Source organism: Hyperoodon ampullatus (assembly GCF_949752795.1).
Source record: "Hyperoodon ampullatus genome assembly, chromosome: 1".
Classification (NCBI taxonomy): domain Eukaryota; kingdom Metazoa; phylum Chordata; class Mammalia; order Artiodactyla; family Ziphiidae; genus Hyperoodon; species Hyperoodon ampullatus.
This window is the reverse complement of record NC_136914.1, coordinates 144,033,130-144,056,490: the sequence shown is the minus strand read 5'-3', so window position 1 is coordinate 144,056,490 and position 23,361 is coordinate 144,033,130. Positions and strand designations below refer to the sequence as shown.

At 36.0% G+C, this 23,361-nt stretch overlaps 1 protein-coding gene across 2 annotated transcripts in view; it reads left to right on the top strand.

Moving 5' to 3' along the window:
- The window catches only part of BLTP1 (bridge-like lipid transfer protein family member 1), a gene marked incomplete at its 5' end in the record, with an annotated part of 191,446 nt that overhangs the window by 59,797 nt on the left and 108,288 nt on the right, over positions 1-23,361 (top strand). For both annotated transcript variants that reach the window (XM_079697870.1, XM_079697869.1), the window contains 8 exons: positions 1,492-1,719; positions 2,509-2,646; positions 9,090-9,269; positions 12,032-12,160; positions 14,162-14,281; positions 15,250-15,530; positions 20,023-20,273; positions 22,931-23,189. In XM_079697870.1, coding sequence (XP_079553996.1) covers positions 1,492-1,719; positions 2,509-2,646; positions 9,090-9,269; positions 12,032-12,160; positions 14,162-14,281; positions 15,250-15,530; positions 20,023-20,273; positions 22,931-23,189 — 1,586 coding nt within the window. The remainder of the gene's footprint in view (positions 1-1,491; positions 1,720-2,508; positions 2,647-9,089; positions 9,270-12,031; positions 12,161-14,161; positions 14,282-15,249; positions 15,531-20,022; positions 20,274-22,930; positions 23,190-23,361) is intronic.

Genomic DNA, 23,361 nt, shown 5'->3' with positions numbered 1-23,361 from the left:
TCGCCGAAGGGCGTCCGTTCTTCGCTCAGACAGGACGGGTTTAAAGGAGCCACTGATTCGGGGGCTCTGGCTCACTCAGGCCGATGGGAGGGAGGGGCACGCAGTGCGGGGCGGGCCTGCGGCGGCAGATGCCAGCGTGACATTGCACCAGCCCGAGGCGCTCTGTGCGCTTTCCCGGGGAAGCCGTCCCTGGGTCCCGGGACCCCGGCAGTGGCGGGCTGCACAGACTTCCCGGAAGGCGGGGTGGACAGTGACCTGCGCTCGCACACAGGCCTTGTGGCGGCGGCAGCAGCAGCCCCAGCGTCCCACGCCCCGTCCGGGGTCCGCGCCTTTAGCCGCGGCTCGCTCCCGTCTCTGGAGCTTCTTTAAGCAGCGCTCTTAATGCCCTCTCCTCGCGCACCAGGAAACAAAAGGGAAGAAAAAGTCTCTTGCCTCTTCGGGCAGCTCCAGACTTTTTCCCCGGACTCCCTCCGGGCTAGCCGTGGTGCACTAACCCCTTCAGGCTCTCTTCCTGCCGCCAGCCCCAGTCCTCTCCCTGCGCTCCGACTGAAACCCGATACCCGAGCCTCAGCTCCCAGCCCCGCCCGCCCCGGCGGCCAAGCAGACAAGCCTCTCGGGCTGGTGTGTGCCTGAGGGCACCGATCCTCTGTGCCGGAATCTCTCCGCTTTGCCCTCCACACCCCTGTTGCTGTGCTCTCCTCCGCTACTCCGAAGCTTTCCCCCTCCGCCACCTGCAGTCTCCGCCTGCGAAGGGGCTTCTAGTGTGTGGAAACCTTTCCTCCTTCACGGCTCCCTCCCACTGGTGCAGGTCCCGTCCCTATCCTTTTGTCTCTGTTTATTCTTTTTTCTTTTGCCCTACCCAGGTATGTGGGGAGTTTCTTGCCTTTTGCGGGGGTCTGAGGTCTTGTCAGCGTTCAGTAGGTGTTCTGTAGGAGTTGTTCCACGTGTAGATGAATTTCTGATGTATCTGTGGGGAGGAAGGTGATCTCCGCGTCTTACTCTTCCGCCATCTTCCTCCGTTATCCAAATTTATTTTTAGTGAATTGATCTGCTTCCCTCAAAGGATATCTCTGGGTATTATTACCTCAGAACTCTGAGAAGCACAGATTGAAAACAACTGAACCTTTCAAATTTTCATAGGTTTCTTTTAGGACCTAAATTGCAAGTTTTTGCTATAATTAGAGGTAATTGGAGGTGGCATTATCATGAAGCTTTACTACAAATTTCTGTAACTTTTTGTTAATTTTTTTTTTTTTTTTTTTGCTACGGAATATTTATTTGCTAAGCAGCCAAGTAAGTGGCTGCTTAAATATATGTAGTTAAGTATCAAATGGGTGCCTTAAATATATGTATCTTGTTTTCATTTTAAGGAAATAGACTGATGCTTTAAAACAGGTTAAAGAATTGCTTAGTTTACAAATTTCAGGCTCCAAGATGAAAAGTTATTGTTACATATCTCTTTTGATGGCAATTTATTCTTAATATTTGTAGGAAAACTACTTTGGGGAAGATGACATGTATATGGATTTTGAAGAGGTTATTTCAAGTCCTGTTATGTCACTGTCAACATCATCCAGCTCTGGGTGGACTGCTGTTGGGATGGAAAATGACAAAAAAGAAAATGAAAGTTCAGCCAAGTCAATTCATCCGCTTACCTTGCGTCCTTGGGATATTACTGTACTTGTTAATTTGCACAAAGTTCATGGGCGTCTTCCTGTTGTAAGTGTTTACGTGTCTAAATAGTCTGGAGTTTATTATGAAATCCACTCAGCATAGGAAACTGTGTGCACACACTTACATAAACAATTCATATTCAAAAACACTTATGAATTTATCCTTTTATCTTTATAAAGCTAGTTTATTATTTTCTTCATAGTATAATTACGCAATCACTGATACTTTTCCGTTCTGTTTTTCTTGTTTCACTTTAGTTCCTTCTTTGCTCTTCTATATAAGTTTAGAACATTTTGCCATGCTGTTGAGTTGCTAGGTTTATAGTTAGCCTGATGGATGTCCTAGGACTTCACATTTTTTTAGCCTTTATCTCTAACTCCAGACCAGTCTGGGATGTTGGACCTATTACAAAATCAAGATTCAGACTTGACCCTGGAATTTGAGTTGTGTCGGAGGTTTGGATTCAGCACAGTATCCTGGTTTACTCTAAAGGATGACCCTTGGGCCTCTTGGGGCTGACTTGAAATAAGATTATATTGTCCAAAGAACCCATGGCCATTGGACCCAGGCCAGATAGGGAGGGTGTGGCCCTAGAGCATTGTGCTGCATACTGGGTCCATGTCATGTTCCTAGGGTTGCACGGGAAAGGAATCACCTCTGGTGCTTAGTGAACCTAATGTCTTTTTTCTGGGTACAGAATACTTTTTTTTGTCAGTAAGCACTGTTTCTCTTTGTAAAATATCAGTCTTTTAATTGTATAAATGTAATTTTTATTTTCCTGTACTTCCTTGGTCTTTATCTGTATCTTGATTATGGTATTTTGCTTGACTTTAGCATGGAACTACTGATGGCCCTGAGTGTCCTACAGCTTTTTTGGAAAGACTATGTTTTGAAATGAAAAAAGGATTTAGGGAGACCATGCTGCAACTTGTCCTGTCACCCCTGAATGTGTTTGTCAGTGATAACTATCAGGTAATGTGAAACTGAGTTATGGTAGAGACTTAGTGATTTATTATTACTATTTTTGGGGTCAAAACAATGTGTTAACTTCAGAGCATGGAATATATAGCTCTTAAAATTAGGGACCTCTAATTTAACTGTACTAAGCAGTTTTGTATTGTGTGTATATATATGAGAATTGTTTCAAGAATCTTAGTTTTTCTTTTCTTTTCTCTGCTTATTTCCTTATTTATATGATCCCAAACAATTATATTTAATATCTATTGTTTTTAGAAATGGAAAGAAATACTTTCTAACTTTGTCGTATGTTGATGGAAGGGAAGAACTAATTGTATACAATGTTGGTGTAGATAGTGTTGAAAATCGCAACCTAAGTATTAATATTAACCAGTACCATAAATCTTGAAAACATGCATACCTACATGGTCAATGGTTTATTCTTTTCATCTAATGTACCTACCAGATACTTTGTTAATTCCTTCAAGATATTCCTGAGGCTCTTTTGGAAGTGAACTGGTGACATTCATCAAATGGGAATATTTTACATTCCTGGGTAGATTATTACTTTATTATTATTATATTTTTTTAATGCCAATGGCTTCTCTTGGCATCTGCCACTACTTTAAGGCTCTTTTCTACTTTTAGTAAAGTTGTGTGCTTTAGAACTATGATTTTTTTAGTACAAAGCAAAGTAAAATTATAAACAGGAGGAAGAATCTGACAGTGAATCATCAATGAATGATAACTCACTATGGAGTCTATGTAGTAACTGATCATCTTATTTAAAAGAGCTTACCCCTTTTCACTGTTTTGCCATAACTGACTATATTTTTCTATTGTAGTAGCTAAAACTTAACACTTAATGTATGATAGTTTTTGCCACAGAATGTTTCTTTTTTTAAAACTTTTATTTCAAAAGAATTATAGATTTATAGGAGGTTACAAAGGTAGTACAGAGAGTTTCTGTGTTTCCTCCATGTTGATGTTTTACATAATTATGGAATAGTATCAAAACCAGGAGATTGGCATTGGCACAATATGTGTCCATAGTTCTCTGTCATCTTATCACGTGTAGATTTGTGTAACTGCCACCAAAATCAAGATACAGAACTATTCTATCATCACAAAGATCTCACTTGTGTTAACACTTTTAACTTGTCACATGAAACCTTAAAAATAACTCTTGTCCTTCTCTCTCTAATTAGTGGGTCATTAGAATTGGTGTTTTTTTTATTTTGAGAGGCAAGTGTATGGAGGGGAAGCCCATCTCCTTTTTTCAGTCTGTTGAGGAAATTAATAAAGGTAAAAGGGAAATATCTTCTTAAGGCTGAGTTCTGAGAATCTTAGGTGAGTATCTCTGGTTGCTTATGAGTACCTGGTGATACTTCAACTTCTATTTTAATAACTGCATTCTCAAAAGACTTTAGTAGATATAAAAATATTTTATTGAGTTTATTATGAAAGTTCATATTAACCCTAATTATAGAATTACTGGCAAACTTGTACAGAGACTGAAGTGTAAAGTGTGATTTATTTGGTGATAAGAAAAGGAATTCAGGGAGTGGAGATATCAAGGCAGTAGTAGAAGTATTAGTGATGTTTTGTTTCCTGGGTGGTTAACACTTCATAATTCACCCCGAAGACAAGCATAGTCTATGCATATTCTCTTGGAATTTGCTTATCTACTTAATTTGCTTACATTTTGTAGTGCTAGCATTCCTAAGAAATATTTTCTTCTTTTGTCTTTATACTATCTAATACTCTTTCATGGTGGGAAGCTTCACACTGTGACTGCCCTCAAGACTCAGTTCTGGGTCACTCACCTGTAGCTGCTTATTTCTGGTAGCATTAGTCTTAGTGCAGAACTTCAAGGTTAAGGATCTAAGGTGATGGGTCTATTATTGTGTCTGACTTATGAAACCACACACTTTTTACTTGATCATCTTTTGAAGTATATTAGTTTTCTAGGGCTGCCAATGCAAAGTACCCCACACTGGGTGGCTTAGAACAACAGAAACTTATTCTTTCACAGTTTTGGAGCCTAGAAGTCTGAAATTGGTGTGTTTGGCAGGGCCATGCTCTCTTTCAAGGCCATCGGAGAGGATCCTTCCTTGTCTTTTCCTAGCTTTTGGTGGTCGCTAACAATCCTTGGCATTCCTTGTTCTGTAGTTGTATCACTCAAATCTCTGCCTCTGTCTTCACGTGGCATTCTTTCCATGAGTCTGTGTGTCTAAGTTTTCCCCTTACAAGGACACTGTTGCTTGGATTAGGGCCCACTGTAATCCAGTGTAATCACATTTTAACTTGATTACATTCGTCAAGACCCTATTTCCAAATAAGATCACATTCACAGGTACCTGAGCTTAGGAATTGAATGTGTCTTCATAGGGGACACAATTCAACCCACTAAACGATGCAAGCCGTAATAAAATTCAGAGTATAATCTTTATTGGTGTACCAGGTAGGCTTTACCTTTAGGACAAGCCAAGATCCACATGTTTGTTTTTGTTTTTTTGGCAGCGGGTGGTGAGAGAGAGGATAGAATCCAGGATGATGCCTGGTTTTTGCCTTGGGCAATTAACTGAGCCAGTGGGAGATAAAGAATACGGGAGGAGGAACTGGTTTATAGGGGAAGATGATGCGTTTCTGGGCATGTTGGGTTTGAAGTACCAAGAAATCAACCTTCATTTTCTAGTATTTTCCAAAGAGTGGACTTCATTGTCTTTGAGAAATAGCTGAGATAAACACCTAAGTGTCTGTGTAGGTGCAGTGGCATTCAAAAGTCATAAATAGCTGACTTTCTGATGGTACTCTAATATACTAACAGCAGATGCATATGTGGGCCCTGAACATTCTTGGAAAATACATTTGGATGGTCCCTGTGATAACCTATGTGGCTAAAAATAATAAAAATAGACAAGCTGATGGTAGTGACTGATAAAGGCATCATGCCCTCAATACCCCCTGTCTCGTCTGCATGAACCCCTCCCCCCCAACTTTAAGGCCAAATGTACTTTATTTTCTTTTGCCTTTTGACCCCTTTCACCCATTTCCCCCACCCCCTACTCTCACCTCTAGCAACCACCAATCTGTTTTCTGTATTCTATGAGCTTTTTTTTAGATTCCACATGTAAGAGGGATCATACGGTATTTGTCTTTCTCTATCTTACTTATTTCACTTAGCATATTGCCCTCGAGGTCCATTTATGTTGTTGCAAATGGCAAGATTTCCTTCTTTTTTTATGACTGATATTCCACTGTATGTGTGTGTGTGTGTGTGTGTATACACATATATATATTCACCATAATTTCTTTATGACTGATATTCCACTGTATGTGTGTGTGTGTGTGTATATATACACATATATATGTGTATATATATATTTACCATAATTTCTTTATGATTGATATTCCACTGTATATGTGTATGTGTGTGTATGTATATACACACACATATATATATATATATTCACCATTTCTTTATGACTGATATTCCACTGTATGTGTGTATGTGTGTGTGTGTGTGTGTATATATATACACATATATATTTATGTGTATATATAGTCACCATAATTTCTTTATGACTGATATTCCACTGTATTTGTGTATGTGTGTGTGTATATATATATATATATATACACACACATATATATGTATATATATATATTTACCATAATTTCTTTATGACTGATATTCCACTGTATGTGTGTATGTGTGTGTGTATATATATATATATACACATATATATGTATATATATATTCACCATAATTTCTTTATGACTGATATTCCACTGTGTATGTGTGTGTGTGTGTGTGTATATATATACACACATATATATGTATGTATATATATATATATTCACCATAATTTCTTTATCCATTCATCCATTGATAGACACTTAGGTTTTTTCCATATCTTGGCTTTTGTAAATAATACTGCAGTGAACATGGGGATGCATGTATCTCTTTGAATTAGTGTTTTCATTTCCTTCAGATAACTACCCAGAAGTGAAATTGCTGAATCATGTGGCAGTTCTATTTTTAATTTTTTGAGAAACCACCATTATTCTCCATAGTGGATGCACCAATTTACATTCCCACCAACAGTGCACAAGGGTTCCCTTTTCTCTATATCCTTGCCAACATTTGTTATTTGTGTTCTTTTTAATGAGAGCCATTCTGACAGGTGTGAAGTGATATCTCACTATGGTTTTGATTTGCATTTCCCTGATGCTTAGTGATGTTGAGCATCTTCTCATGTGTCTGTTGACCATCTGCATGTCCTCTTTGGAGAAATAGCTATTCAGATCATCTGCCTATTTCTTAAATTGGATTGTTTGTTTTTTTGCTTTTGAGTTGTGGGAATTCTTTATATATTTTGGGTATTAGACCTGTATCAGATTTATGATTTGCAAATATTTTCTTTTCTTCTGCAGGTCGCCTTTTCATTTTGTTAATAGTTTCCTTTGCTACAAAGAAGCTTTTTCGTTTGATGTAGTCCCACTTGTTTATTTTTGCTTTTGTTGCTTTCCCTTTGGTGTTAGATTCAAAAAATAATCACCAAGCCCATGTCAGAGAGTCTACTTCCGATATTTTCTTCTAGGAGTTTTATGGTTTCAGGTCTTACATTCAAGTCTCTAATTAATTTTGAGTTGATTTTTGTATATGGTATAAGATAGTGATTGAGTTTCATTCTTTTAGTATGCGGTACCCAGTTTTCCCAGCACTATTTATTGAAGAGACTCTCCTTTCCTCATTGTATATTCTTGGATCCTTTGCTGTAAATTAATTGACCATATATATGTGTGTTTATTTCTGGGCTCTCTATTCTGTTCCATTGACTTATGTGTCTGCTTTTATGCTAATACCATACTGTTTTGATTGTTACAGCTATGTGATAGAGTTTGAGATAAGGGAGCATGATACCTCCAGCTTTTTTTGTCTTTTTCAAGATTACTTTGGGTATTTGGGGGTTTTTGTGGTTCTATACGAATTCTAGGATTATTTGTTCTATTTCTTTGAAAGATGCCATTGGAATTTTGATAGGGATTGCATTGAGTCTATAGATTGCTTTGGGTAGTGTGGACATTTTTAACAATATTGATTCTTCCAAGCCAAGATCCACATGTATTTTTGAACTTAGAAAAAGCTCTCAAAAACTTTATACTGAGAATTACTGAATCTCAGTGCCAGAAGTGATCTTTATTGACCATCTTCTCCAGCTGCCTCAGATAAAATTCTCAGAAGGGAACTGAGGCCTGGAGAAGTTAAGTGATTTTATATACTGTCACACAGACAAAAATAAAATTAAAACCGTGTCAGAAGAGTTTCTAGAGCTATTGTTATAGTCACAATTTGAAATGACCTTTTAAGAATTCTTTATGAATTCGATTTAGCTCTATTCTTAAAAACACTTTTTTATGAATGCAGTTCCCAAAATTTGTGTTGAAATAAGGAACATTAACCCTGTAAGATGGCCTGCACATACACACACTAAAAAGACTGTCATGGTAAAATTAAGATAAATAATTTCAAGCGTAAAAAGTGCTGCAAGGAGAGGAATGTGGTACTTTGGCAGCATGTAATAGTCTTAAGATAAGAACATGATAAAACTTGATTTTAAAAGATCTCTGTGGTGGTTTTGTAGAGTGTGGACCAGAGATATGTAAAAGTTAAGGCTTGGGAGATCCTGGCAAGAGGTTGTATTATTTGGACCAGGATGATAGCAGTGAAGCTGGAAGAAACTCAGTGCATTTGTGAGAGATTGGGAGGTAGATTCTATAGAAATTGGTGACTGATGGGTAGGGCATTACCAAACTTACTTTATTCTGTCTTTCTAATAACCATCTGTGAAACCAGTGTTGCACGGAATACCCTATTTTAGGACATATGCTTTAGCTTTCTGAGTAAGTCTTAGAAATTTTCTCTTTGAAATGTTGCTGCTTTTTAGTTGTGACTATCTAATTATTCTTGTAAGATGAATCTATCCTTTTAATATTTACATAATTCTCAAAATCTTTATGGAAGATGGCTTTCTTTGCTAGTTCCTTGTTTTATGGTCTTAATGGTCTTTGTTCTTCCATGTTATTTTCTTCTTTTTAATACTTCGATCTCATGATTCCTGCCTTGTCACAAAAGATTGGCCTCTTACATTCCCTCTCAGTCAGAATGCTTGTTTCTTTTTATTCATTGAGGCAGTTACCAATCAGAGATCTGCATTTTTTTTTAGGACTTTGCTGTCTCGCTTTGCAGTTGGGCTCTTATGGATAATGTCACTAAAGAAGCTTAACACAGACTACCTTTATGGGTACAAGGTTGTGTTAGGAGCTTGTGGATCTCAAAGTCATATTTTCCAAATAGCGTGATTTTACCTTTTGTCACTGGGGGAAAAAGCAACTAACAATTATAATGCTGATTTTTCTTACGCTTCTTACAGTCTTATTATTGTTTTCAGCAGCGACCCCCTGTGGATGAAGTGCTCAGGGAAGGTCACATCAATTTGTCAGGTCTCCAACTGAGAGCACATGCTATGTTCTCAGCAGAAGGTCTTACTTTGGGAAGTGATTCCTTAGAATACGCATGGCTAATTGATGTGCAGGCTGGAAGCCTTACAGCTAAGGTCACAGCGCCACAGGTATGTTCTCAGTTTTCAGAGTGCTATCTCCTGACTTTTTTTTTTTTTTCCTTTACTCACCCAGCTCCCCAAGAATAGGTTATATGCCCATTTGAATGTTCATCTTATTTCCACTTGCCATTCAGAATTTTCTTAGTAGTATATGAGTCAGAGACAAATTTCACTTTTCTGGGCCACCTAAAATTGACGGGTGTGATGTTTTATAGTTCTGTGTAATACTTTCAAGAATTCAAGACTTTCTTTGAGAAAATTTCAGGATGAGAAATTTCTGGAAATCAAATTATATATTATTAAAATTATATTACTTGGCTGTCCACTGTTGGAACAATCTTGTTTTCCCAGTACACAGAATAATTTTCTAAGAACTTTACCTCCTTGTATATTTCTTAAGTAGGATTGGAAAACAGCATTTATACTATTAAGGTAGCATGATTCTTTACTTGTGATGTCCCAAAACAAGATAAAATCGTTTGAACCTCCACTTAGTGATATGAATACTGGTTTAGAAAAATAAAAATGAATTTATTGGTAAGAAAATCTGGTCTGGAGTGCTAGTTGTGATCCTTTTGGATAAATTCTCCTTCCCCCTCACTGTCCCACTTAGTCTTTAGGAGTCTCAGATGCCTAAAAGGTTATAGTCAGCCCTTCCTATCCACAGGTTTTGCATCCACAGGTTCAACCAACTGCAGATGTGAAGCCTAAGGATACAGAGGGCTGACTGTATTTAGTTCTAGAAATGGACCATTGAAATTTAGTTGAATGTCTGTATTACTGCAATATTTCACCCGTTGAGCCATATACAGGCATACCTCATTTTATTGTGCTTCACAGATTTTGCTTTTTTTTTTTTTTTTTTTTTTTTTTACAAATTGAAGGTTTGCAGCAATGCTGCATCAAGCAGGTCTATCAGCACCATTTTTCTGCAGCATTTGCTCAATTTATGTGTCTGTGTCACATTTTGGTAATTATTGCAATATTTCAAACTTTTTCATTATTATTACATTTGTTATGGTGATCTGTGATTAGTGATCTTTGATGTTAGTTACTATTGCAAAAAGATTATAAATCATTGAAGGCTCAGGTTAGCATTTTTTAGCAATAAAGTATCTTTGAATTAAGGTATGTATGTTGTTTTTTTAGACATAATGTTATTGTGCACTTGATAGACTACTAGTTACTTGTAAATATAACTTCTACATGCACTGGGAAACCAAGTATTTGTGACTTGCTTTATTGTGATAGTCACTATATTGCAAATTTATTGCGGTGGTCTGGAACCAAACCCACAGTATCTCTGAGGTATGCCTGTATTTATAATGTGTGTTTCATAATTGGCGTTTCAAAAGATTGGAATGTGGTAGAAAGGTACATACTCAGTTTTTAATAAAGAGTTACAGAATGAGTGTGAAATACATGTAATTTAGAGGTAGGTAGTGGCAACAAGCAGGTGAATAAAGACTAGATACCTTGTGTATCTGAAGGAAATTGTTGGAGGGCAGCAAAAATTAAGATTCTAGAAATAGGAATTGAAAAGGGATATTTTATATAAAAATGAATGGAAAGAAATAAATAATAATGGGTGAAAACAAATATTCATTGCTCAGTAGCCTCATAACTGTCTTCTTCTTATCTGTCATTTTCTGTCTCTAAATATACAAGTAAAAGCTGAAGCATATAACAAAACAGTTTGTTCCCAGCAAGCATGCAGTGAAGCTGTGCTGACCCTCCAAGACTGGACACAATTCCTTTAATCTAAAGATTGCTAGACTCTCATATACGTTGCCCTTATTAGAAGATAAAACATTTCTCTTTCTTCTGCACTAGAATCATGGCATCACTGTTTCCTGCAAGGTTCATGAATCCATAGGTGCTTTTAGTGTTTATTCCATTCTTTGTATGTTTTAAAAGTGAAATTCATGTTTTCTGAGAGTTCAAGATATGTACTTTTTTGGGGGGGATAATACCATGTATACCCCTGTCTCAGTGTTTATTGTAAACTATCCAGTTATAAAATTAAGGGGTTTTTTTTAAACTCAAGATTTGATGAAAAATTGATATATACTTACTTAAACTTCTATTCATAAAAGTTCTTCAATCTTCAGAATACCTGATTTTCTAAAATTGTAGCTTAACAGATATAAATTTCACTTCAAAGCTTGGTTTATTATTAGGTAGAGAATTTTAGGTGCTTTTCTGTGCAGAGGATTCCTATTAATCATATAAGAAAGATATAACCTTGAAAAAAATACTTGCTTTAGAGGTTGCTGAAGTTGAATTTTTCAGTTGAAATGAGTTTTCATTTTGGCAATGCATTTTGTCATTCACAAATGAAGGGCCTCCCTGGTGGCGCAGTGGTTGAGAGTCCGCCTGCCGATGCAGGGGATACGGGTTCGTGCCCCGGTCTGGGAGGATCCCATATGCCGCGGAGCGGCTGGGCCCGTGAGCCATGGCTGCTGAGCCTGCGCATCCGGAGCCTGTGCTCCGCAACGGGAGAGGCCACAACAGTGAGAGGCCCGCATACCACAAAAAAAAAAAAAAAAAAAAAAAAAAAAAAAAAAAAAAAAACAAATGAAAAGTAACACAAGCTTATAAATGATGTCAAGGTAGAAAAATGATATTGACTAACAAGTAGATTATGTAGCAGGTATAAGGCACTGTTTGGATTCTTTCACGCTGTATTAATATTCTTGATAAGCTTTTAAACTCTGAACAATTGTTTAGAATGCTAACAGTGTTGTCAACCTGTCATGGCTTATTTGCAGCTCTCTTGTCTCTTGGAGTGGGGACAGACATTTGTTTTTCATGTCGTATGTCGGGAGTATGAACTGGAAAGACCAAAATCAGTAGTAGTATGTCAGCATGGAATTGATCGTCGGTTCTGTGAATCCAAGGTATGTTAACAGATATGTTAGCAGTATTATAAACATTTATGGCTTTTTTCAAAATGAAAGAGATATCAGCTTTAAATCAACTGCACATAGCATCAAGTAAACACCAAAGTTCAGTTTTTTCAATTACTAAAATTATTTTGCACATTTATAGCCACTTGTTATTTAGTTGTAAATATCTAAAATATGAGGTAATTATTAAAACATACATTCACAAATAAATGGAGATATTATAAAATTATGTCTTATCTCTTACTGCATTATTATACTAACTCTTTGGGATATGGCTGTGTGTTTATGTAGAAGGTTTAGAAATTGGAGGAAGAAGGTTAAATTCCTTACATGGCATTGTTTGCAGACCCTTCTGGAACATACATGTTCTCCTTTAACATGATTAGCAATGTTGGGCATTTGCCAAGTTTCCTGACTCCAGATCTTACACTCTTTCTACCACATTGCACTACCGCGACTAAGGGTCATTACAGTACCTTCAAGAGGGTTGTAAAAAGTAGGTAGTAATTCCTGAAATCATGTACAGGGGCAGAGAGATGCAGAGTGTTATTTTGTAGTAAACACCGTTCCTTATGCATTTAGGGTGGGGAACATTTTTTAAGTATGCTCCTTTGAGAAAACCTGGAAAACATTGCAGTTTCAAAAAAGAAAAATAACACCCTAATTCTACAACATAGAGATAGCCATTGCTAACAGTTTTTCTTTCTAGTTTCTTTTCTATGTGTCTTTCCTTTCTTTTTTCTTTTGTTATACAAACTGTATGTTTGCTATTATATTACTGTGAATTGGAAGTAATTCATTCTGCTTTTAATTTTATGTCCAAGAAAATCTGTAACCTGTGCTAATTTACCATCAATAAAGGAAACAGCTGTAATTGGTGATAAAATTATTTATTTTCTTGTTATAAACACAATGCCAGGCTCCAGGGAATTGGATCCTTAGTCATTAGTTTCTTACCAATAATTTGTACATACTTGTAGGTATCTCCTCCTTTTTTTTTTTTCCTACTACTACTCAAAGCTTTTAAGTTGTATTATAATTTTAAAAAATCAACTTCATTGAGGCATAATTTACATACAATAAATTCACCCTTTTTAAGTTTGAGTTTTGAGAAAAGTTATATATACTGGTGTAACCCTTACCACCAATGAAGATCTAGAACATTTCTATCACCTTAGGAAATTCCTTTGTGACCCTTTGCAGTCAGACACTATTCCACACATCCACTGATATTCTTTCTGTCATTTTAGATCAGATTTTTTTAAAGGTCTATTTCGTGTGGAGGAAATATATTAGTATAGAGCACCGACTGTCATGCAAGACACCTGCCTTCTAGTCCTGGCTCTGCCACTGATGAGCAGAGTACATGCTGTTGGGCTGGTGATTTATTCAGGGCTGCCATTTCCCAAAGAAGTTCATTGAAGTTGGGGATATGTATGTTAGCTTCCAACCTAATCATGACCAAATCTATGTTTTAGGAGTAAAACAAAAGTAAATTTGTGTGGATTTTCCTAGATATCATCATAACATTTACAGTTCATATATTTGTGGATGTGTGTAAAAATGTGCATGTGAATGGAATATGAAATACTCTTAAGAAAATCTTACAACTTTAAACTCCTCTACAGTCCTTATAAACCTGTGAAATTGTTTATCAGTTTCCTTTGGCTGTTCTTTTTGAGTTTCAATAACAAGTTTTACATGTATTCTGTCAGTATAGTATTGCCACATGCCACTTTTGAATGAAAGTGACACATGGTTGCTTATGATTAGTTTTCTAATTGGCAAGACTTTAATTGCTGATTATTTTATTTATCATTTTAAATATATCTAATTATAAATATATAATTTATCATTATAAAAAAGTGAAATTTAATTGATATTTTAAAATACACATGTAACAAGACTTGTGTTTATTTAAATAAGCAGATTTATGTATCAAAATAATGAATTGATGGTGAAGAATTAAATGTTCAATCCATTTCATTTTAGTTGAGTTGTATTCCTGGGCCTTGTCCAACTTCAGATGATTTGAAGTATACTATGACTCGTTTAGCAGTAGATGGAGCTGATATTTATATTGTGGAGCATGGCTGTGCTACAAATATAAAGGTACACATTTGTCTATTTCTTGGCCAGTGTAATTCTTTTTTCCTTTTTGCCAAACCAAACCTCCATTTCTTGAAATAAAACACATATTTATAGTTTGCCATCTCGCAGAATAGTACAGAATTCTAGGAGATAGCTTTCTATTTTATACTATCTGTGTTCTCTTCCAGTCTTTTATATATATATATATATATATATATATATATATTTTTTTTTTTTTACCGGTACGCGGGCCTCTCACTGTTGTGGCCTCTCCGGTTGCAGAGCACAGGCTCCGGACGCACAGGCTCCGGACGCGCAGGCTCAGCGACCATGGCTCACGGGCCCAGTGGCTCCGTGGCATGTGGGATCTTCCCGAACCGGGGCACGAACCCGTGTCCCCTGCATCGGCAGGCGGACTCTCAACCACTGCGCCACCAGGGAAGCCCCAGTCTTATATTTTTAAAGGCACACTTTCACTACTTTTTTACTCTAACTGGATTATTATAACCTTGCTTTATGGCAGGGGGATATAAACTGGTAGCGTGCTTATATGGCAGGGATATAAATTGCTGATGTTTTTAAAAGATTTAATTTTGAATTCCTTTAGGTTTTATTCATTTATATTTGCTGTCTGGCTCCTAAAACATTTGTTTGCCACTGCTGCTTACTGGCTACTGTTTAAAATCAAGCCCTTGTTAAGATTCTGTGATTTCATTACTTACTACTCTTCTAACTTTTCTTTCCTCCATCTCTCATTTTTCTTTGGAATTATGTTCTTTTCCTTTTATCCTCTTTTTTAAATTGAATGTTTATTTTTATTCTGTTGCATTTATCTTTTCTATTTCTCCTTTCTCTTTTTTTCCTTTCCCTTTCTTTTCTTCTTCTATATTTCATGCAATTTGAAATAATTACTTATTCTATAGTTTACTGTAAGTTGCTTAAAAATACAGAAACTACAGTTTTGTTTCATTTTCTTCATTCAACTTTAGATGGGTGCAATTCGGGTTGCAAACTGTAATCTCCACAATCAGTCGGTTGGGGAAGGAATAAGTGCTGCAATTCAGGATTTTCAAGTGAGACAGTACATTGAACAGTTGAATAATTCCAGAGTTGGACTTCAGCCTGCAGTACTACGGAGGGCCTACTGGCTTGAAGCTGGGTCTGCCAACTTAGGACTTATTACTGTTGATATTGCATTAGCTGCTGATCATCATTCTAAACATGAGGCGCAAAGACATTTCTTAGAAACTCATGATACCAGAACTAAGAGGTAAGTGAAATTTAGGAATGGTAATAGTCTCAAGTTCAGATGAAAATTACTAGATAATTATAAAGGAAATTCTACCGTTAAGAATGGAATAAGCAGGCTTCCCTGGTGGCGCAGTGGTTAAGAGTCCGCCTGCCGATGCAGGGGACACGGGTTTGTGCCCCGGTCTGGGAAGATCCCACATGCTGTGGAGCGGCTGGGCCCATGAGCCATGGTCGCTGAGCCTGCGCATCCAGAGCCTGTGCTCCGCAACGGGAGAGGCCACAACGGTGAGAGGCCCGTGTACTGCAAAAAAAAAAAAAAAAAAAGAATGGAATAAGAATGTCTAAAATATAGACCGAATGTGATTGTGCTGGGTATACCTCAATGAATAAATAAAGATTTTATATTTAAGTAATCACATTGTATATATCATCTGATGACGGTGTGGTTGCTGGAAAAAAACATTATTTTTTGATATGTTTCTAAGCCCATGCTGTGTATGTCAACAGTGAAACAAATATAAATTACTGGCCCCCAAATAACATTTTGTAAAGCACTACACCCCCTTCTCTCTCACCACAGCCCTCCACTTCCAATATGTCATTCCTAGAAAACACCATTACTAATCACCATTTATTCTACAAAACTTCTTTTGTGGGCCTTCACAACTGCAGGGAAGACTCAGAGTACCTAAACCTTAAGAAATGATTATATCTGCTTTTTAAAAAGTTGCCAAAGCTTCTTACTGAATTACATCTGTTTAAAATGATAGTATGACTTTTTCCATCCCCATCTCTTCCCTTCTAAAGTTTATAAAGCTTATTTTAAAAATAGAGAAAACTATTAAGAAATAAAGGAAAATAATTATAGCCCTACTACACTGAATTTGTTACATTTCTTTCCAGTATTTTTCTTATACTTGAAATCATTTACATTTAAAAATTCTACATGTATGTAATGTTGCCCTTAAAAAAAACAAAAGAGCCCATTTTTTGGTTTGTTTTTACCAGCAAAATGAGTTTTTTTGGGAATAGCAAAGAATTGCAATTCAAGACAAGCAAACTGTGGCAAACCGTAGGCAAGTCTGGAGAACAGAGGAGAGGAGAGAACAGAGAGAAGGGAGGAGACTGGGGAGGCTGTGGGTTCTTCGTTGGCTGCAGCCCTTGGGCAGCTTGTTTTTGCTGGGTCAGGAGGCTGGCGTCTGTAAGCTGTGGACTGATAAAGCTCCTTTTAAACAAATGATAATGCACCCATCAAGAAGGTATATTGTACTTTACTTAGCCATTGCCCTTACATTAAATACGTAGATTGTTTCTAAATTTCTCATTATACATCAAAGCTTTTCCCACGATTTCTGGGTATTTCCTTTAAATAGCTTCCTTAGAAGGTTGTATGACTGTGTTAAAAACTGAGCTTTTTATATGCATTCCCAAACTACTTCCTAGAAAGATTATTTCATTTTATATTCCCAGTGGCTTTTTAGGAGAGTCTCTGTCTTACTGCACCTTTGCTACCCTTTGAGTGTTTTATAATAACCGAAAGGTGGTATCTCTTTGCTTTATTTTGCATTTCTTTATTTTGAGTTTAATACTGTTTTCAAATATTTATTGGCTATTTTTATTTCCTCATTTGTGAATTGCCTGCTAGTATTCTACATACATTTATTTATTGGGATCTTGGTATATTTCTTACCAATTTTTAAGAGCTCTTTATAGATTATCGCCCTTTTCTGATCCCTGGTGCTAATATTTTGCAGTTTGTTTCTTTTATTTTTTTATTCTTATGTTAAACAGATTTTAATTCTTATGTATTCAAATATGTTAACCTTTCCCTTTTGTAATTTCTTGTACTAATTTGAGAACACTCTTTTTGCTAGTAATTGCATGGCCCCTGTACTTTCTTATTTTTTTCTATTCCTAACCATCTTGATTTTTTTATGGTGTATGTGCATTAATAAACACCATCTGGATTTTTTGTGGTGTGTGTGTATTAATACAGTCAAGGATGTAAATAGATTTTTCTGCAAATATCTATTCAGATACAGAGGAAAAACTCTAAACCATGTGGATTTTTAATGGTGTGTGTGCATTAATACAGCTAAGGATGTAAATAGATTTTTCTGCAAATATCTATTCAGATATAGAGGAAAAACTCTAAACCATCTGGATTTTTAATGGTGTGTGTGCATTAATACAGCCAAGAATGTAAATAGATTTTTCTGCAAATATCTATTCAAATATAGAGGGAAAATTAATACCTAACACATACTCATTTCACAAAATGTTTAAATATTTTCATCTATTAACTTTTCCCAAAGAACTATTTTTCTAGTTAAAAGAAATCCCTTTGAGGTTTTTATTGAGATTACATTAATCTTTTAGGTTTATTTAAAATGCTGATATCTTGTAAATCTAAGTACGAAAACTCATGTGTAGAGAATATTGTTTAAAGAAACTTTGGTTTCTTTGTTAATTATTGCTCAGGAAGCCAGTGAGTATGAACCCAGTGCCTGTTCTGATAGGTCAGGTGGTAGTACAAAGTATTAGTGAAGCTAAGGAGGTGGCTCCATGTGATTTAAGGCCTCATTTAGGTTAGTTTCAGTGCTCTGGTTAAGAATTGTGAAGAGTTTGAGATTTTATCCTACTTACAAGCTGACAAATTATCCTGCCACAGTTTCCTGAGTGCTGGCAGAAGATATAAGAAACCTGATGAGAGATAGAAGACTATATTACTCACTAGCAAAAGCACTAGCCAGAGTCAAATGTGTTTGCATTGGTTCCCTGTGCCCTCCAAGTAGGATTGCCAGATAAAATACAGGATGCACAGCTAAAATTGTTTCAGATAAACAACAAATAACTTTTTAGTATAAGTACACCCCACATATTGCATAGGACAAACTTATTTTTATTTGTATTTTTATTTGCTAAACCTGGTACCCCATCCCTGAGTCCCATGGGGGTGTCAGAAAAGACCCATGATGGATGTTTGCACATAGTGGGATGCATTACAGAAGAGGCACATATTTTCCTTCTGTCTTCTCTAGATGGATGTTCCTCTTCTAATTTGATATATTAATTTCTTCACTTCTAACTTGATATATTTATTCCATCTTATTTTTCACATCTCAAATATTATTTTTTGAAAGGTTACGTGCATTTTGTTTGTCACAACACCCTATTCTTTTCCTCAGAGCATTTACTGTAATTTATGATTAGATATTCTTATTTGTGGCCTGTCTTTGCCTCTGTACTGTAAACTTCACACGGATAAGGCTATGTCAGTTTTGCCTAGCACAATACAAGGCACACAGTAGATATGTTCAGGAAATATAAATGAATGAATGTAAAGTGAAAATACAATACCTATTCTATCTTCCTATGAGAGCCCTGAGGATCCAGTGAGATAATGCATGTGGAACTGCTTAGAAAAATGGACTGTTAATATGAGGTTTTATTAAAGTAAAAAAAAAAAAGGAATAACAATATATTTCCCAGACTTATATAATATTTTTTAAGAAAGGGGAGTTAATAAATGCTGACAGTTTTCTGTGGGGGTCACTCACAGAGCTTGAAGAATTTTACAGACATTTTACAGAATTTTACAGACATCTTATTGTCTTAATTCTCAATACTTTATTCAGAGTCCTTATTACAAAATCATTACAATTTTTTTTCCTAAAATATAGAATGGTGCATTATTTTGATTTTATTGAGAAATAATTTTTTACTTGCCCCATATTTATAACATTTTGGTGTACTAAATTTACCATGTGAAATAGGCTCTGAAATGCTAAAAATAATAATCTATTAAGCATAATCTATACTAATAGTTTTGTCTATTTTTAAAATTTTTATTCATTTTTAAAAATTTTATTTATTTTTGGCTGCGTTGGGTCTTTGTTGCTGCGTGTGGGCTTTTCTTCGTTGTGGTGCGCGGGCTTCTCATTGCAGTGGCTTCTCTTGTTGCAGATCACGGGCTCTAGGTGCGTGGGCTTCAGTAGTTGCAGCACACGGGCTCAGTAGTTGTGGCGCAAGGGCTTAGTTACTCCGCAGCATGTGGGATCTTCCTGTACCAGGGCTCGAACCCGTGTCCCCTGCATTGGCAGGCAGATTCTTAACCACTGCACCACCAGGGAAGTCCCTTGGCTATTTTTTAGATTAATGTTTAAATTTTTAGTTCTTTTGAGAATGTTCACTGCTGTCTTTAAACTGGATTTAAATGTCTAATTTTCATATATATATGCTTCTTTTTTAGCTCTTTGTTTTTTGTGGTTTTTTTAACGTATACTCTATTTCTCATTATTGTTCCTACCTATTTTCATCTCACCATGGTGAGACTTTTTTTTTTAAGAAAGGCAAAATAATTAAAAAGATACTCCATTGTAAAAACAAACTTCTTTAAAAAATATTAACAGTTATATTTAATTGATTATCTGCTCAAAAGTTTCTGATTTCTTAATGATTTTTTGTTATGTTGTTGTTCTTTTGTTTGTTTCATTTTGGGTTTTGTTTAGGTTGTGGTTTCTGTGGCCAGATGACACCCTGAAGAATAAGAGGTGTAGGAACAAGTGTGGTTGTCTTGGTGGCTGCAGATTCTTCGGCGGCACAGTAACTTGCCTAGATTTCTTCAGACTTGAAGAGCTGACACCTTCCAGTAGCTCTGCATTTTCAAGCACGAGTGCAGAGTCTGATATGTATTATGGACAGTCTCTGCTACAGCCTGGAGAATGGATCATTACTAAAGAAGTTCCCAAAATTGTAGATGGTAATGTGTTGTCACTTGTGTTAATCTTTTATTATCTTCATCCCTATGCCATTCTGAGAGAAGTTCAGTGTTACTTTGTTCAACTTAGTTTTTTGAGCAGTCTTACACGTAGGGTTCAGTATAATCTGTCTTTGTTTTGCAGGTGATTAACTCTAGCCAGATAAGACTAGTGAGTTTTTCAGAGTTGCACAAGGCAAAAGTAGATCTACTATTCAGATCTTCTGCTGTTAACATGGGTGATTTTTCCTAGCCCAACTTACTCTAAATATTTCCTTATATATCATTATTTCCCTAGAATCCAGATTCCAGAAATATACTTAGGAATAGCTATGCTTTGAGGTAACGATTGTTTTACCAGCTTACTTTTATAGGAAAAACTTATCAATAGAAATATTTATACTATTGGCCCTCATTTTATTCACTACTTTTGCAAAATATTCTTCTTACTAAAACTGTACATGTCAAGAAGAGAAATTTGGTCTTAGAGCCTGTAGGATAACTTTGCAAATACATGAGTTTGATATGAACAGTGAATGGTGGCTTTAGGCATACTGGATTTATATTTATCCAGCATCTTTTCTCCAAAGACTTCAGAAATGCATTTTCCTTTGTGTTTCTTAGTTGTGTATTCCTACAATTAAGTGCAATACTTACTGCTTAAGTTGCCATGCTGTCAAGAAGTGAAATGTAGAAAAGTCTTGATATCTCACCAGTATTTAGCTATTTTTCCTTGATCCATTCAGAAACATTAACTTAGCTCTGCCTTTTGTCAGTAGACAAAGATAGAAAAGAAGTAGTTTTAACTTTAAGAATTTATTGGATTGATTTTCATGTGTAAGGAGCTCTTAGAGGAAAGAGCTAGAGTACTACATATGCCAAATTCTTGTTTAAATGATATTTCACTGAATATTAATAAATTTGTGCATGTTATTTTAAGATTACTTGACTTCAGCAGTTTTACTAGAATAAGAGCAGATTATCTTATAAAATCAGCAAACACCAAAACTTCTCGACATTTAAAGGTCAAGAAACATACGAAATAAAATTTACTTAGCCATCTTCTTATAATATTACTTTCTCACTTTTGAATAATGTTTGTTTTTAAAGGTGTTCACAGGCATTTCTTATTTCATCCACAAACTACCATGTGAGTTCTTTATTTTCCCTGTATATGGTGAAGTAACTGAGGTCATCACTGAGGCTGAGTTGCATGAAGTCAAAAAGTCATGTATATGGCTGAGCATAAACTAGAATTACAGTCATCGAAACCACTTTAGTTCTTTCCACCCTACTAGAGCTGGCACTATTTATAAAGACGTTGTTTGATTTTCTAATCTGCAGATCAAAATTTAACTATCGCAAACTCAAGGAAGAAAATCTACAGGGAATTTACACATGGTTAAAAGGGAGAAAATAGCAATTTCTCTAACAGTAAACAAAAGAAACCTCATTTTAGTTCTTATAACATGTAATAGGGAGTGTCTGTGTCTCCTAGTGATTTTCTCAGGAATGAGCTATAATTGGTAAATTGCCATAAGTTTCTTGTGCAGGGAAGATTGGAATTAGTCCCTGTGTAAGTATCTGCATTTTCTAGGAGCCACATATAGATGTACAGTGTCAGGATAGAATCAAGGAGGGCATGTCGATGGAACTAAATAATTTCCTTGGAAGGTCAGTGAACACTAGTTTCCTATCACTTAGAAATGACTCAAACCCATTTTTCTTTTGACTTTTGTTGGATTTTTACATTTGTGGTGGTAGAAGCAAGTAATATTACTTATACTGTAAGTTCTTAAGTCTTCTTACCGCTTAAGTTCCACCTAGAAGTGCCTTCTGCTTGGAGAGATGTTTTCTCCTACTAGTATGTTCTTCTTTCTTGAGTAGCACAAGCATGGCTGGAGGAGAGGAGTAGGGCAATAGTTATTTTTTGGATCTAAGCAGCTATAGAATTCTCCTTTTATCCCTCTCCACCCCCAATTTACATAACACATCACAGGGCTCTTATGAAAGACTGAGAAAATGTTCCAGATTAAAGAAAACATGACAACTGAATGTAATAATATACAGACCTAGATTGGATCCTATACTGGAGAGGGCAGAAGTGTTTTAAAGGACATTATTGGGTCATTTGAGAAAATTGGAAAGCATGTGGTAGACTAGATAACAGTATGGTATAAACACCAAATATACCAAGTTGATAATTATACTGTGTTTTTGTATTATTCTTAGGAAATAAACCTTTAAGTATTTAGGGTGAAAGCCTACTACATCTGCAAATTATTCTCAGATGGTTCCAAAAATATTATGTCTATTTATAAAAATAGAGCAAATGGGGGCAAAGTGTTTTTAAGATAGGTAATTTCGAGTAAAATGTCTTTGATGGCTTGGTTACCACTCTTGAATGTTTTCTAAGTTGGAAAATTTTCATATAAATAGCTTAAAAAAAAGAAAAAATTCACTGTGTATGGACTCTGGATTCATACTTACGTTGGTATCTTTCTGTAGTGTTTAGCATATTGCTATGTGAAATTAGTTACTTGTGCTTTTAAAAAATTATTATATACTTAAAAACAGGGAATTGGATTAAGTTATCATATTTTTCATAGATTGCTTTTGAAATTATTATGTTTATGTAACTCACTTTTTTGTTTGTTTAGGTAATGTGAATGGCATGAAGAGGAAAGAATGGGAAAACAAATCAGTGGGAATAGAAGTAGAGAGAAAAACTCAGCACCTTAGTCTTCAAGTACCATTACGATCTCATAGCTCATCCTCTTCTTCAGAAGAGAATAGTAGTTCTAGTGCTGCACAGCCTCTATTGGCTGGTGAAAAGGAAAGTCCCTCTTCTGTTGCCGATAATCATTTGGTTCAAAAAGAATTCTTGCATGGTACGAAAAGAGATGATGGCCAAGTGAGGTCAGTATTCAATTAGATTTAGAAACCTGATCGTGGGATTATACGTGCTTAAAACTGTGGCAAGAAAAACTTCTCTCCTCTCAACTCACCTGTTGTAGAGAATTTTTTCTCCTCCTGAACTTATTTTTAAATGTCCATTTGCTGTTGTTTTTCTCATTACAAAAGTAATACA